This window comes from Myzus persicae, unplaced genomic scaffold (genome assembly GCF_001856785.1).
Source record: "Myzus persicae strain clone G006 unplaced genomic scaffold, MPER_G0061.0, whole genome shotgun sequence".
Classification (NCBI taxonomy): domain Eukaryota; kingdom Metazoa; phylum Arthropoda; class Insecta; order Hemiptera; family Aphididae; genus Myzus; species Myzus persicae.
In genome coordinates, this window is record NW_019103971.1 from 30,429 (window position 1) to 44,904 (window position 14,476).

Genomic DNA, 14,476 nt, shown 5'->3' on the forward strand with positions numbered 1-14,476 from the left:
TCGCCAGTACACAACGTATATATCTATCTATGCTAGCCGTTAACGAAGACTCGTAGTTATTTTCGTGCGCCTATATACACACGACCACCGCGGTCGTCATCGTCGTCGTCGTTTCGTTTAACACCGCGATGGCGAGCTCGGTGTGTGTGTGTGTGTGTGTGTGTGTGTGTGTGTGTGTATAGTTTGTATGCGTGTGTACAACATAGATGATGCGAGTTTTCAGGCGGCCGAGCGTGTGGGCGTTGAGGTGACGGAGTCGGTGGCGGCGGCGGTGGAGGCGGTGGATGCGGTGGTCGTGCCGCAAGTCTCCGCAACAGTAATCAACCGCACTTTCCAAATGAACCTCATGTGTCACGTCGTTTTCGTCGGCTCGCGAGCCATCAATCCCTTTCGATCTCCCTTTTCATTTTCCCCGCCGCCGCCACCGCCCGAGTCGGACAACGACCAAAGTCCGCGATTTCCCAAACGCGCTTTTACCGCCGGGCGAATACCGCGCGCCACCAGAAGACCGCCACCCGGGTATAAACCACTCTCGGTCGGGTCCCCGGTGTTCCCGTGGGATTCAATTCGTGGAACGCCAACACAAAACTTTTAACGTTCAGTGTATGTGTGTGTGTGTATGTTGTGCGTACACTGTACACTCTCAATTACGGTCATATGTGTATAAAAGATATATGCGTCGTATTGGACGTGATATTATTATATATTGTTTGTCACCGACGAAATTTAAACTTGTACTATTAATATTATAATATGCCTAAGGAAACCCGAATTATTATTATTATTATTATTATTATTATTATTATTGTATATCATTGTCGTCATTACAACTCTGACGAAAACACTAAAAAAATAGGTAATATATTTTTACTTATATTGTATACACATTTTTGTTTACCCATACCCTATTAATTGTAAATTTATCTCCAGGAGAGTCACACACGCTAGGTGAATGCCAAATATCATAACTATCGTATCATTGTACTATACAAAAACATATAGTTATAAAAAAGTAACCTGCAACGCTACGAGTACTTGCTGCGTGTGTTCATAAATATTTCGTCATATACAAGTAATAATATTCCATTTTCAAAAATTTACTCTGCATATTTTTCTACACAAAAGTATATAACACCTGCTACAGCCACAGTATTTAACTACACTATAATAATTATTGTACGTATTTTATTTTATTCGTCATCTTTTGTATCCATACTCCGCGTAGCTCTCGAGAATCAAACGACAAACTTAAAAAGCACCATCGGTAAAAACATGAAACATATATTTTCACACCTTTTTATATAAGAAACTGTCCATGTTAATAAAACCACTTTATGACACATAATATAAATAGTTTGAACGAAGAACTCAAGAATGTACACTGTACACTGTATAGTGTACAGGGTAAACAAGTAAACGCCTACCTGCGTAACTTGTACTCACATACCTAAATATATGAGGTACAATTTCACAGTTTTATTTTTAAAATATTCGAAACGGTTAACGCGCACCGTTGAATTTGAATTACGAGATTAACCGTTAATGGTCACAGACCAGACGAGTCTTAAATGGGTTTTATACTGCAGTGGGTATATATTTTCTGGTTCTGGTAAAGAACACAAAACAATGCTTCCGTGACTTATTAAATTTTGACACAGCGTTATTTTCAATGATTTTCACCTACCTATATGATACATATTAGTATAACGTAATGCAAAAGTTAATTCATTTGGCTTACAGGTAGAAATATTTTTGTTAATATACCTATAGCAGTCCAACACTAAAACAAGTTCATATTGCAACGTACCGTGAAATATATGTACACTTAGGTAGTTAGGTAGGTACCTAAGCTTAGGTATACCTATTATACCGGTATAAAAGATAGTATTAAGAGCGTTGCGGAGATTTTAATTATTTGCTTTTGTATTCACTAATAATCTCGTTCATAGAGGGAATTGTCTGGTTCAATACTCATCTACCATAATTCGTCGATTGCTTCCGCATTTGGTCATATTATGGCTTTTTAACTTTAGTGATCACTACAGATCTGTTAAAATGATCTAAATATTAGTTGTAAAACGATTTAATAATTTTAAAATATCGTACCTTTTAATATTTTATTTGCTCGACTAACAAAATAATTTTGCTTATTGACTTTCCCAGGGCTTCGGCCACAAAAAAAATCATTGATTTTAAATGTTCTCAAAACATTATTCCTTAAAAGTATTTTAAAACCAATTCATTAAGTTAGGTTATCTCTTACAACAATTATCTTATCATATACATTATTAATTATCTACAAACATGTGTGTGTATAATGTATATTGTGTATTAAGAAGTTGTGAAAATATGGAGAGGTAAAGCATATTATTTTAATCTTGTATATAGCTATCATAAACTATTCAATTATTTATGACATGTGTAGGTACATTTTTAATTTTAATATTATTGAGTATAAGAATAATACTCATATATTAAATACCATGTTAATAATTATACCATAATATTATATAATAGGTAAGAGATTCAAAATATTTATGAAAAAAACAAGCCATAATGATTCGTCTAAACATTTATCAAAAATGAGTATTCTTTAAATGTAAAAAGAACAATCATCATTTCTAATATTTTATAAATTTTAAGTTTTTAAAACACTTCTACTATATTCTGTATTCTATGATAGAGATTTCAGAGTGATTTTGGTACGTCGATCATGTTTTTCCATCTGACAATCCAAATAAAATACTTTCTGTTTACAAATACCGTATGATATATACATCTTGTTTTCATAGTAAATATTTATCTTCATTTTACTGTATGGTGGTAGCCGGTAGGTAAAAGGATATCGTCTGCTACGAAAGGGGTTCGGAATGGTGTAGTTTTTAAATGCTTGGTGTCCCTTGGGGTACTCAATCATTTTGTTGACTTTTTACAGAAGTCATAAAATCGTGTTTTTAATACTTAAGATATTTTGTAATAAACACAACATATTTTAATCGCTTTTTTAGCCATAATAGATTATTTTGAGAGATTCAATTTAATTTACAAGAAATAATACATAGTCACATAGATTATATGCGTATTTCAAATATCTATGTGTTATACTAATATATTATTTGTAAAATACATGTAGGTATTTTTAATTTTTAACAATATTATATAAAATATAACTATAAAATTTTTTTTTTAATTACATTTTTACTAAATTCAAAAATGTGTCTTAAAAAGTGTATAATATGATTCTGACGATAAACTACGACTTAGTAACCTTTCATATGGGTCATAAAATGAAAAATAATCCCCTTATATTTTATAAACAAAATAACAGAGTGTACCTCTATCGAAATACGCTTTATATTTTATTGTCATTATTTCCTATTGTTGGTGGTTTTTAATTTAAACGTTGTATTTATTACGATTTGTTTCCAAAGCGAAAGACCATAATATTATTTTCGAAATTAAATTAAACACGTGTTTGTTTTGTTATTAAAAACTGTAACTGAAAAATGATAATTAAAAATTACATTTTTTATTGTAACGTGTCACAAGGGACAGGGGTCTTTTTCATATTACCCACGCGCTCGTGTATGAGCTTAGCACTCCCCGAAGAGTATTAATACAACCTAGCGAGATTTTCTTTTAAGGCATAAAAACCTATTAAGACATAAACTTTTAAACTGTGAAAAATATGGCGTGAATATACTAAACTTTGTGTAACGTTACTTGTGAGTTACACCGATTTTATAAGTAATAAGGTGTAAAAAAAAATTGATCATAATTAAAATTTATTCGTGCATGAAATTCTTGAAGACACTAAAAGAACGTATTATTTTACACTTCATATTTTTTATGGGTATGTTGGAAATCCAAAATTCCTTTTTCTTTGTTTCAAATAAAATAGTTTATTCCCGTTAGGTACCTACACCTTTAAGCTATAGGTAAATTGAATTTGCTTTATATCTAATTGATACGTATGTATCTACTATACAAAATATGCCTCTGTAATTCTGCAATAAGGTAATATAGTGTCTATAGACACATTATATAAGATTATAATAGTATTATACATTTAAATTTGATATACCAATTTTACTTTAGTACATTTTGATCTCTAACTATACCTAGTAAATAATTATTATTATCGTATGGTATAATATGCAAGCAGTACAAACTAGACTACAGTAAATAATAATATACATATATACAGTTAAAAATCCATTAAAAAAGACATCAACTCGAAAACTAAAAAGGATAACGGAAAACACTGGTCAATAATTGAATTAAATTTTAAAAAATATTTCAACTAAAATAAAACTATTACCATAAAATTAAAAAATATATAAATATTTTTTTTAATGTCTACAGAGTTTAAAGCTGTCTCCACTTTCAGCTCATAAATAAAACCAATTGTCCTTTAATTGTACCTGAAGTTAAATATCGTATTAATACCTACTCATCATAAAACAAAATTCAGTTTATACATTGGTAAGAGCGACCAATTTTTTTTAAACATACTAAAATAACGGGCGTATAGTATGAGGACATTTTTTTATTAAGTCTTGTGTTCAAATATATACACTACATACAGTAAAGCTCTGCAGTGGTCAACCAGTGAACGAAGATTTTACTGTCTGTCCAATAGAAAAAAAATTTAGTTTAATAGGTGCCTATTAGATATTTATCAAAAAAAAAAATATATTTATTGTTTTTTGATTTCGAGCGGAGCAAACTAATGGTACTACGACGACGTGGTTTTTTTAACGTATCAAATTGCAGACGACATAAAATATGTTGAACGAATAAACACTAAAAAACTTGTGTTATATAGGTACACTGTATACGACCGTAAGGTACACAAATTCGTACATTACTGCAATTATTTAACATTAGTTAATACATGTATTAATACATTTTCAATTGTTAATCAAATTAATGTTGGTAATCAATATTACTGTACAAATGTACAACAATAAACACACTCGAATTTCATCAAAAAAAAAAACATAGAAACGTTGGCATGCTAATTTTTTGGGGTGAAAATAGCCGGAGCAAACATTTTTCTAGTTTTTGTTCGGTTCTCCTGCAACTCGTTCAATCAGTGCACTGTCCGTCTGTATGACTGTATGCCCTTCGACACACATTCGGTAATATCGATATATTTAATATTGTCGAGGGACTATACTTTCATGTAGATTGAATAATACATAGTTATTATTATTGTAACAGTGTTAATATTACACAATAGTAACGAAACAATATAGGGAAAAAAATAATTTTAATATGTTAAATTACAATATTTTGGCAATTTTTTTTTAATTAACATCATAATAATCGTTTATAGAAAAAGCTTAAAAGTATAATAATGTTGTAGGCAGGTATTTTTGTTTATATTTATAAAGATATAGAATTGTAGATAGCTATTGCATTATTGGTAATATTATATTATATTATATATACATTATACATAGACAATATTCTATAGAAGTAGTATAGTATATATTAACGCGATATATAAACAACATATCTAAACGCCGATCTCGCCATCATTGTTAAGCTAGGTTACGATGATAGTAAAACACGATAGTTGTCATTTTAATTAATAATATGATAGTTTATTAATTTAATAAGTTCATTAATTAAATACTGTCACCGTATATAATATATTTAGGTATTAACTACAATATCTATACACCTAGGTTTAATAAATAAAGCGAAATTCTGTAGATATAGGTATAAAACATAATTAGCATTTAAAAACTGTAAGTTCTCAAAACGGTTGCCCAATCATCAATAATTGACCTAATGGATCTTATCGGTAGTTCACATGAAAAAAAAACATCTATAAATACTTAAACACGAAAATAATTTTTAATCACATACCTAATATTATACCAGTCGGCAGTCGCATTAAAAATATTATTTTAATATAATAACGATATCGATTTTCACAGACACATTTCATTATCTAAGTTTTTTTAAATGTTTTATCTAAAACAACTTATCCTAAATCACCGGAAGCTTAAACAATAAGAGGTCACGGAGGGATCTATTTATCTGCACTCTCTTATCCCAATAAGACGCTCCGCGTTCAGTAGCAGTCATGTTATATACGGTAGCGAGGGGAGTTGTACATACGTACTACATTATAATATTTGTTATAATATAATGACACCGGCAACAAGCTCTTTATATAGTCTTGTCCTATGTGCCGAGTGTGTTTTGTACTGCAGTAATAAAGGACGTCGGTTTACGTTTTATAAAACATTATCGATTCTAAAATCGTGAAAATAAGAACAACACCATATGGTTGCCGAACGGTCGCACATAACATAATAGTTTATACTGATCTCTCGGTAATCAGTATAACTGTGCGTATGTATATATCATACGATTATTGTATATACAGTGTAAACCATATCCTCGGTCGGTGGCAGCATCGATGTAGACTAAAGACTATAACGATGCACCCAACCTTAAATCTATATAATAATAATGGATGATATTATGTACATTTTACTGCGCACAGAATTAAACAACACGTGTGACGTAAACCCAAAAAAAATGTCGTGCCCACCATACGATTTGACCGTATTTGAGTATTTTATACACATATTTTCCAGTTCTATGACGATAAAAAGTATGAGTTCCACGCATGGCCGCTCAACATTTAACGATTGACTTCATGATACGAAATCGTGTCAACGTTTTGTTAGTTTTCAGATCACAATAATCCGCGATTATAGGTAAATACGTAAAAATAATACTCGATTTAATAACGATTTGTCGTATGAAATTGGCCGCGTATAAAATCAAAAACAATAACACACGTATCTATAATCTATATATTCGTATCAACGTTTTAAACCGAGAGACAGTTAATCATAAATAAGTAGATAGGTACCAAGTTATAACAACTAGCCACTAGGTGAATCTAGGACGCCCCCTCTCCCGTGGTATAGTTATATATCTATATTCTGTAGAGGGCTGAATTACATAAGTAACCAAGTTGTATAGAGTACAATTTTAAATGCTCATAAAAAAAATCATGCATATTATGTATTTTTAATATTTTTAAACTGATATTGCAATAATGTGTGATGAGTTAACGACCAGTTAACAAAGTGACTAAAAGGCAAAAGTATCAATAGCCCATAGGACTAAGTAACTTTTTGCTAGTTGATAATGGTTTTTCAATTTTGAGATCGTATTTAAGATTATTATTTTCTATACACCACGGAGACAAATGGACTTGTAGAAATATAGACTAAAACGCCAGAAGCGGTCTTGGATAGTATTATATAATTATTGTTAAAACATCATTAATAATACCTAATAAAACGAAGAGCATTTCGAATAATAAAGTACCTAATACGAAATATTGATTTAAAAGTTTAATTCCCATCATACCTACAGAATATAATATAATGAATAAATCGAAATAGTACGTGGAAAACGGTTCTAGAAATTTCCAGAGATCCTACATCGACGGTAACAATAGAATATAATTAACAGGCATTTTAGGTACCTATTAGGTAGTATAATATTATAACAAATAATTTACGACGCGAATAATATTATACTCGGTAGACCGTAAATTATAGTCACAAACTCACAACTACTCACAGAGTCGGTATAGCGTCTGGGAATTTAGGAACGAAAAAGGGTGGTGGCAGAGGCGGCTCGTCGTACCTAATTAATTTTCTTCGGAAAAAGAGCCACGGTGTTGCGAAGCCGCCTCTGCAGAAAACCGTGTGGAAAACTGGCCCCCGGAGGCCGATGAAAAAACCTCCCATGCCACGGACCCGGGTAAAAAATTAAGAACCGTATAAAATGCATATATATATATATATATATATATATAATATTATTTACGCGGAGTGTTGGGCAGGCAGCGACGACGACGGTTTTATGATTAACAAGAGACACGAAGAGGCGGAAAATCCTCCTCGGCGTGCGATACCGTCGGTGTCGTAATGAAAACACGCTGCATACAGTTGTAGTTGGCGAATATGTATACGTATATATATATATATATATATATATACTCTCAGATCGTAACACTTTTTTTTCAGCCACTCAACCCCTTGCGAGCAATTCCCGATTTTTACGGGGTATTCTTTTCTCTTCGCCCGGATCGGTTCGCTTGAACCCATTATATTATCACCCCTGCGCCGAACTTCTACACAGGGCGATCCGGTATTCCGGTTGAATGTCAACACTACACTATTGCAAGCCAAAATAATAACATTTTTAAAACAATTTATTAAACAAATAAATATTGCTATGTACCTAAGATTTTAAGTATTCTTTATATCGTGTTAGTTGAGACTAATTTTTAATTTATAGATTTACTAAATAAAGAGAAATGCTATTAAATGTTCACATCATATCACATTTTACTTTTTTAGGTGTATAGATATAAAATGGTTAATACTGGTTGTATACACAGCTATGTTAAGTTATCTGATGACGACTGCATCAGTAATCGAGTAATTGACACAGTTATATAATTCTATGTTATATTGTCATTCATACCAATATATATAAAATACCACTAAAAATATTTTTCTGTGTTTCTAATAAGTAGATAATAAGCTAATAACTAATTATAATAACCTTACGATTCATTAAATTTAAAAACATAACGTGTGTTATGTTTTTTTGAAGGAAAAATATGTAAACATCCTTTTTATCAATGAAAAACAGTTTACTAAATCTATATAAATTAGAAAAAAACATACAAAATAACTAATATTTTAAGAAATTTGGTATTGGAACATGAAAATTGTTCTTCAATCAGAAAATAATTATCACAAGAGAATAATATCTTTAGGATAACTGATAACATAATATTAACAAGAAATTGTGTGGAATGGTTACAATAATACATAAATGAAAATAAACATTAAACATGAATCAATTATCTAGCAGCTTATTACAAAATGTATAGTTAAATTATACACTTTTATAATATTAACTTATTTTAGTATAAAAGCTCATTTCTAATTATTAATTATTTAATTTAAAATTAGTTTTAGTATACTACAGTACATACTATACTGTATAATAATTATTATCATTAAGTATTTGTTCAAGTGAGAGATATTGTTTATGTGGTTATTCTTCATAGATCAAAAGACTGAGTGTTAGGTGCAGAATCTCTCCTGCCAACAATCATACGTAGCTGATCATTTGTCTTGTTGGTGGTTACTTCTTTGATTGATGTCAGCGTTTTCTGCAACCATGGAGGTAATGTGTTTTTGGTTGCTTGCAGTTCCGAAAACTTTACACCCAACCTATGCCCCAAATCCTGTTAACATGGTAGCTTATCATATGTGATTTGTATTAACACATTGGAAAGAAACTGTTGCATACCTGATTTCTACATTCTGATTCTACTAAGGCCAATTTGGTTTGAGCAAGTTCAATTTCAAGCTCGGTAATTCGTTTTGAAAGTTTATTTTCTTCCAATACAGAATCTGAAGTATCACTACTTTGAGATAACGTATCATTACTTAATAGTGGTGTTTTTTCGATAAAAGATCTGCACCTAGTACATTCACCTAATGTATTCTATAACATAATATTATTAGTATTTAAATAAAAAAATAATTTATAAAGAAATAGTTGTCATATACTTACTTTAAGTAATTGTATAACAGCCCTCATGGAAGCTTGTTCGGCATCTAATCTTTGACATATCTAGAATTTTTTTTAAAAAAATTACCATCAATCATATACAAAAAAAAATAACAAAATATAATCAGAGGCCAACAGAACAATTTATAGATTTATAATGACAGGAATTACAATAATATTGTGATATTACAATGCATTTATTTTTCTTGTTAAATATAAGTATAGTCTTTACGATACTTAAAAAATAATATTATAAGCATAAAAAAAACATAGTATTTGTCTTATTAAAAGATCTATCTGATTCCATTTTTTTTATATTACCGGAATATATTTTATAGCTACTTACTTGTTTGTATTCTTTAATAATCGTTTGATCTCTGTTAATTTCTGTATCAGCTTTTGTAATTTCTTTTTTTAATATATTTTTCACCTTAAATTACAACATTATAATTACAACCTTTTATGTACAACAATATTATTCAACTAATATTTACCCTAGTAAGTTCTTCTTCAAGGCGATTTTTTTCTTCTTCAGTTTGCTTTAATGTCATTTTCACTTGATCTAATTCACTAGTAAAATTTTCAGCACTCTCTTGAGCTTCTAAATACCAATTAGATTTTAAACCAGTTAATCAATTCCTTCATTGTTAGTAACATTGTTTACCTTTCAAAGCCAAAAACTGTTGTTCATATTTTTTTATTTTTTTCAGTTTTACAGCGCATGCATTTTTTATTAAATGTCTGGCAACTTCTTCATTACGCACTTTTTTTGGCATTGTCACTCTAAAATATTTGAGAATATTTTCGAAATCTAATTGTAGTAAGTCTTTTTTGCAAAACTAAAAATGATTAATACTAGTATAATATATTTGTGACAATATTTTTAGTTTTTAACTGATCATTACACACCTGTAATAAGGCAATAGCAACTTGGAATAATGTATCCAGTCCTTGGAGAAGTACTACATCCATTATGCGAAATACAAAAAACAATGGGAATCTTGCAGTAAAAAGTGTAAGAAACCATTGAGAGGCATACATATGTGCTTCAATTCCATTAGCATTGAAATGGTTGGATAGATGAGGAATTTGTTCCTAAATAAAAAAAAAATTAGTATGGGAAGAAAAATAAACTAAGATAATAAGCAACTAACTTCCATGAGCTTATTCAGTTGATAAAGTTTTAAGTAAACTGTTTCAAAACCATCTTTGTAAAATTCTCGTAGGCCGTAATCATACATTAATTTTAATAGGACACAGAAAGCTTGTTCTTCAGGCATCTAAGTTAAATTAATAATTATAATATTAACAAATATAAAATAATTAACGTTTATAAACTAAATTAAAAACAAATGAAAATCTCTTACATGTAACAGTAAAGTAGCTGCTAAGAATGTTAGACCTTGACAATATCCCACCTCAGTGTCATATACAGCATATGCTTTGGTTAGATGGAATAAATTATCTTGACCAATACCTCCAGCTTCCTTAAAGAAATTGTGAGCTGGAAATGTTCTATGAATATCACGTTGAATGGTTCCTCCACATTCACAGTCCTATATTATTTAGTGTCAACAATAACAATACAGTTTAATAGGTTTATAACAACATGAGTTAAAACTGTTACTATATTATTACCTTAGTAATTAGTATTCTGTATGTATCCATAAGTTTTGGATCTAAATCAGCTTTGGCTAAACGCAACCATACTTCTCCACGTAAAGCTTCTGGTATGCCTTCTTTAACAAGTATAGCTAATTGTCGTGCAGGAGGAGATTTACATGTTGCCCATTTTAATAAAACATCTTTCCAAGATTCTAATTCCACTTCATTACATTCTTTAGAAACATCTCCAGTACCACTTACCAAAGGTTCATCATTATCTTTTAAATGGATATAAAAATATACATATATTAATGCACTAAATTAAAATATGTTTTCATTCATTATAAATAAATAGTTAAAATAAAATATATTAAACAAAAAATCAGTGAATAATAATATTTATGATTAATACGCTATTCAGTTTTTATAAATGTATTACCTAATTAAATAAAATAGTAAAACAAACTATTGTAAAATTACCAGACAAATCTTCATCTTTAGGAGAAGACAGTTCAATTGGGTTAATACTTTGAGTTTTAATGAAATTAGCCAAATTATTTAAAGTCATGTTCAAACGACTTTTATCCATTTCTCCAGAAGAATCAATATTTAAAAGTTTATAATCAATATCAGAATTTCCTGAATTAATCTAAAAATTAAGACTGTAGTTTAAAACCATCTTAAGAAATTTAAATTTACATACTTGTTGCAAATTCAAGTAAAACTGATGAGTAACTTGTCTTCGTCCAAACACCCAAAATCTTTCGTTAGAAGCGTATACTTTGATAGGAGTTTCTATGGACAATCGTACGGGTTCTTTAATCTTTCGCATAACTAAATCTACTGCTACAGTAATATAGGAACATTGAGTTTCACTGTTTAAGGGTTCAAACACTTTGTCCGAAGGATCCCAGTGACCAGTAATCAAATAAATAGTATTACATCCGTCAGTGTCTGTTAGATCGGTTCCCATGGATACCTAATGTTTGGTCAATTATAATTTATAAACAATAATATTCTAAATAAGAACATAAGCCATAACAACTTACCATATCTAAAAGCTGCATATCACTTTGCTTTACATTACGACCAGGGCATACAAGAACTCCAAAACATCGTTCCAAATGTAATATCCTTTGCTGAGTTCCGGATACTACTTGATTTATAGTTAAACACACTTGTTTTTCCACATTTGCCCGAAGTTTAAGGAAATTTTTATCTCTTGGCACTGATATAAATCCTCCCTATATACATACATAATACATATGTATATAAATAGTAGATCATAACTCACAATATTTATCTTTTTACCAATTAATGTAAGAGTTTTACCTTTCCATCATCTTCTTTTATCTCCAAACTCACTTCAAAAATAAAAATCTCGGTTGATCCATTTTTACTTTGCATATCTAAAGCTATATTGGAACTTAACTCTGGTGATGTAGAACTTGAAGTAAATTTTGATTCTTTTTGAAAGGCCTTCACAAAACAGTTGGATACACGGTTCACCTGTCACATATAACTATATAAGCTTTATAATAACAAAACAAATTGTTTGAACAACTGTTATACCAGATAAATGAATATTGTGTGTATGTCACCCAAGCTTCATATATATACAAAATACAAATACATCAAATGTGTAATTGAATGTTATTGTGTAATGCAAGTTGTTTTAAAATGAAAAAAAAAAATTATAACCATAAAACGCATCATTATGTTCCATAATGTTCAACGTGGGAGTATTTATCAACCATTATCTTAATCAGTTAAAAATAAGTGTAGGTACATAGACTTACAGCTTCTGGAATTGAGCAACGAAAAACGTGACATTGAAATAGTGCATTTTCTTTAGTGTCACCATGTGCCCAGCTGAATGCAAAACATGATGCTTCTTTTGTTCCATTAACGCCATTAGCATAAAACATTATTCTTTCAATCTCATAACGGGCAATAATTGTATTGCTTGTTCCGTCAAATAAACTATACAACAAATTATTTTTATTACTTTAAATAAATACAAAGTAGGTATATAATTTATAAGTAAATTTGTCCTTTTTTCAAATTACTAGTATATTTAAATTTAAACTACATACATAACAGCTCCATCTGATGAATTTGGGATGGACACAGATATTTTCATATCTTGATCAGCAACATGTTCTCCATTTAATATAGCCATGATCCTTAATATTTCGGTTTTTTCTTTAGGATATGTAATACTAGCTGAGCCCAGGTACGAAATTCCATCAAACATTGTACCTTTTTCAATTTGACCTAAATTATTATTTACATAATACAGGCATAATGCCTTAATATTTATAAGCCGTGATCAAAATGTTATTTTCAAATAAAATGCATTATATTTTTAAATATAGATTCAAAAATCTTTTATGCAATATAAAATATAGATGCTTTACATAATTTCAAATGAATTTACCTTGATCATCAGATATAGGCTCTGATATTTTTGTCAATGGTGAATCACTTTTAATATCTTTGTCAGCCATGGTTGTCTTTATAGATTGACGTTCATTCTCTTCATCCAATAACTCACCAAGACATTTCTGCATGTGTTCCAAATTACCGTCACCACCAATGTTCAATTCAGGTTTACCGTCACATTTCTAAAAAAAAACATTTGGGTACTTGTACTATTGAATCAATTTGCAATAGATGAGATAATAATTTTACATTTAAAGTGTTTGATGGAATGATTTCGTAATCCTCACTAGTGCTAACAGATTCACCAGAATCGACACTTGCTCGATCAGCCATCAGTTAACTATCCTATTCATTATTGACTTCAAAATGTGAACAATCTTTTCTAATAGAATCTACAACATTGGAATACAGTAAACCTATTGTAGGGAGAGGCTAGTAGGCCATAAACATATATTGCCAAGACGTCAGTGGGTACTATAAAATGGAAACTATACCAAGGAAAGAATAATAAAAAAAATTGAAATTTAATTACCAAAGATTACAATTTTTAATTAACATTTACCTATAAAGTATTTATGAAATATGTATGCCTTATCAACTATTTACAAATTAAAAAAAGCCATAAACAAAGTCAATTGAATTTGACCAACGAATACATAGTGAGCTGGTGACGAAGAGAAATAAATAATAAATAATAAATAATAATAAGTTAAATAAGTTAAGGAGAGTTGTATAATATTTATTGTGTGTGATAACGACGAATACTTATCAAAATAAGGTAATTCTA

At 29.9% G+C, this 14,476-nt stretch overlaps 1 protein-coding gene across 4 annotated transcripts; it reads right to left on the bottom strand.

Moving 5' to 3' along the window:
• Positions 1-8,371: 8,371 nt before the first annotated feature.
• Positions 8,372-14,448, bottom strand: LOC111037050 (rab GTPase-activating protein 1). 4 transcript variants are annotated; one of them, XM_022319406.1, is made up of 19 exons: positions 14,252-14,448; positions 13,939-14,081; positions 13,685-13,871; positions 13,341-13,521; positions 13,044-13,227; positions 12,577-12,753; positions 12,294-12,488; positions 11,948-12,223; positions 11,725-11,893; positions 11,278-11,522; positions 11,007-11,195; positions 10,794-10,919; positions 10,549-10,734; positions 10,304-10,478; positions 10,134-10,240; positions 9,986-10,069; positions 9,643-9,702; positions 9,376-9,573; positions 8,372-9,310 (listed from the first exon to the last, which is right to left on the bottom strand). In XM_022319406.1, the coding sequence occupies exons 2-19, from the start codon at positions 14,020-14,022 to the stop codon at positions 9,125-9,127; spliced, it is 3,009 nt and encodes a 1,002-aa protein (XP_022175098.1). In that variant the 5' UTR covers positions 14,023-14,081; positions 14,252-14,448; the 3' UTR covers positions 8,372-9,124. The 4 variants fall into 4 exon arrangements, with proteins under 4 accessions (XP_022175098.1, XP_022175097.1, XP_022175099.1 ...); XM_022319405.1 differs by having other exon boundaries at positions 13,939-14,177; XM_022319407.1 differs by having other exon boundaries at positions 13,341-13,506; positions 13,939-14,448.
• Positions 14,449-14,476: the final 28 nt, after the last annotated feature.

Excerpts from the sequence above, each read along its gene's own strand:
- LOC111037050 (XM_022319406.1), bottom strand. The coding sequence starts at position 14,022 with ATGGCTGATCGAGCAAGTGTCGATTCTGGTGAATCTGTTAGCACTAGT. Across the intron at positions 10,920-11,006 it reads CAGCTACTTTACTGTTACAT|ATGCCTGAAGAACAAGCTTT; the intron begins GTAAGAGATTTT and ends AATTTAACTTAG. Across the intron at positions 10,070-10,133 it reads TTGAAGAAGAACTTACTAGG|GTGAAAAATATATTAAAAAA; the intron begins GTAAATATTAGT and ends TTGTAATTTAAG.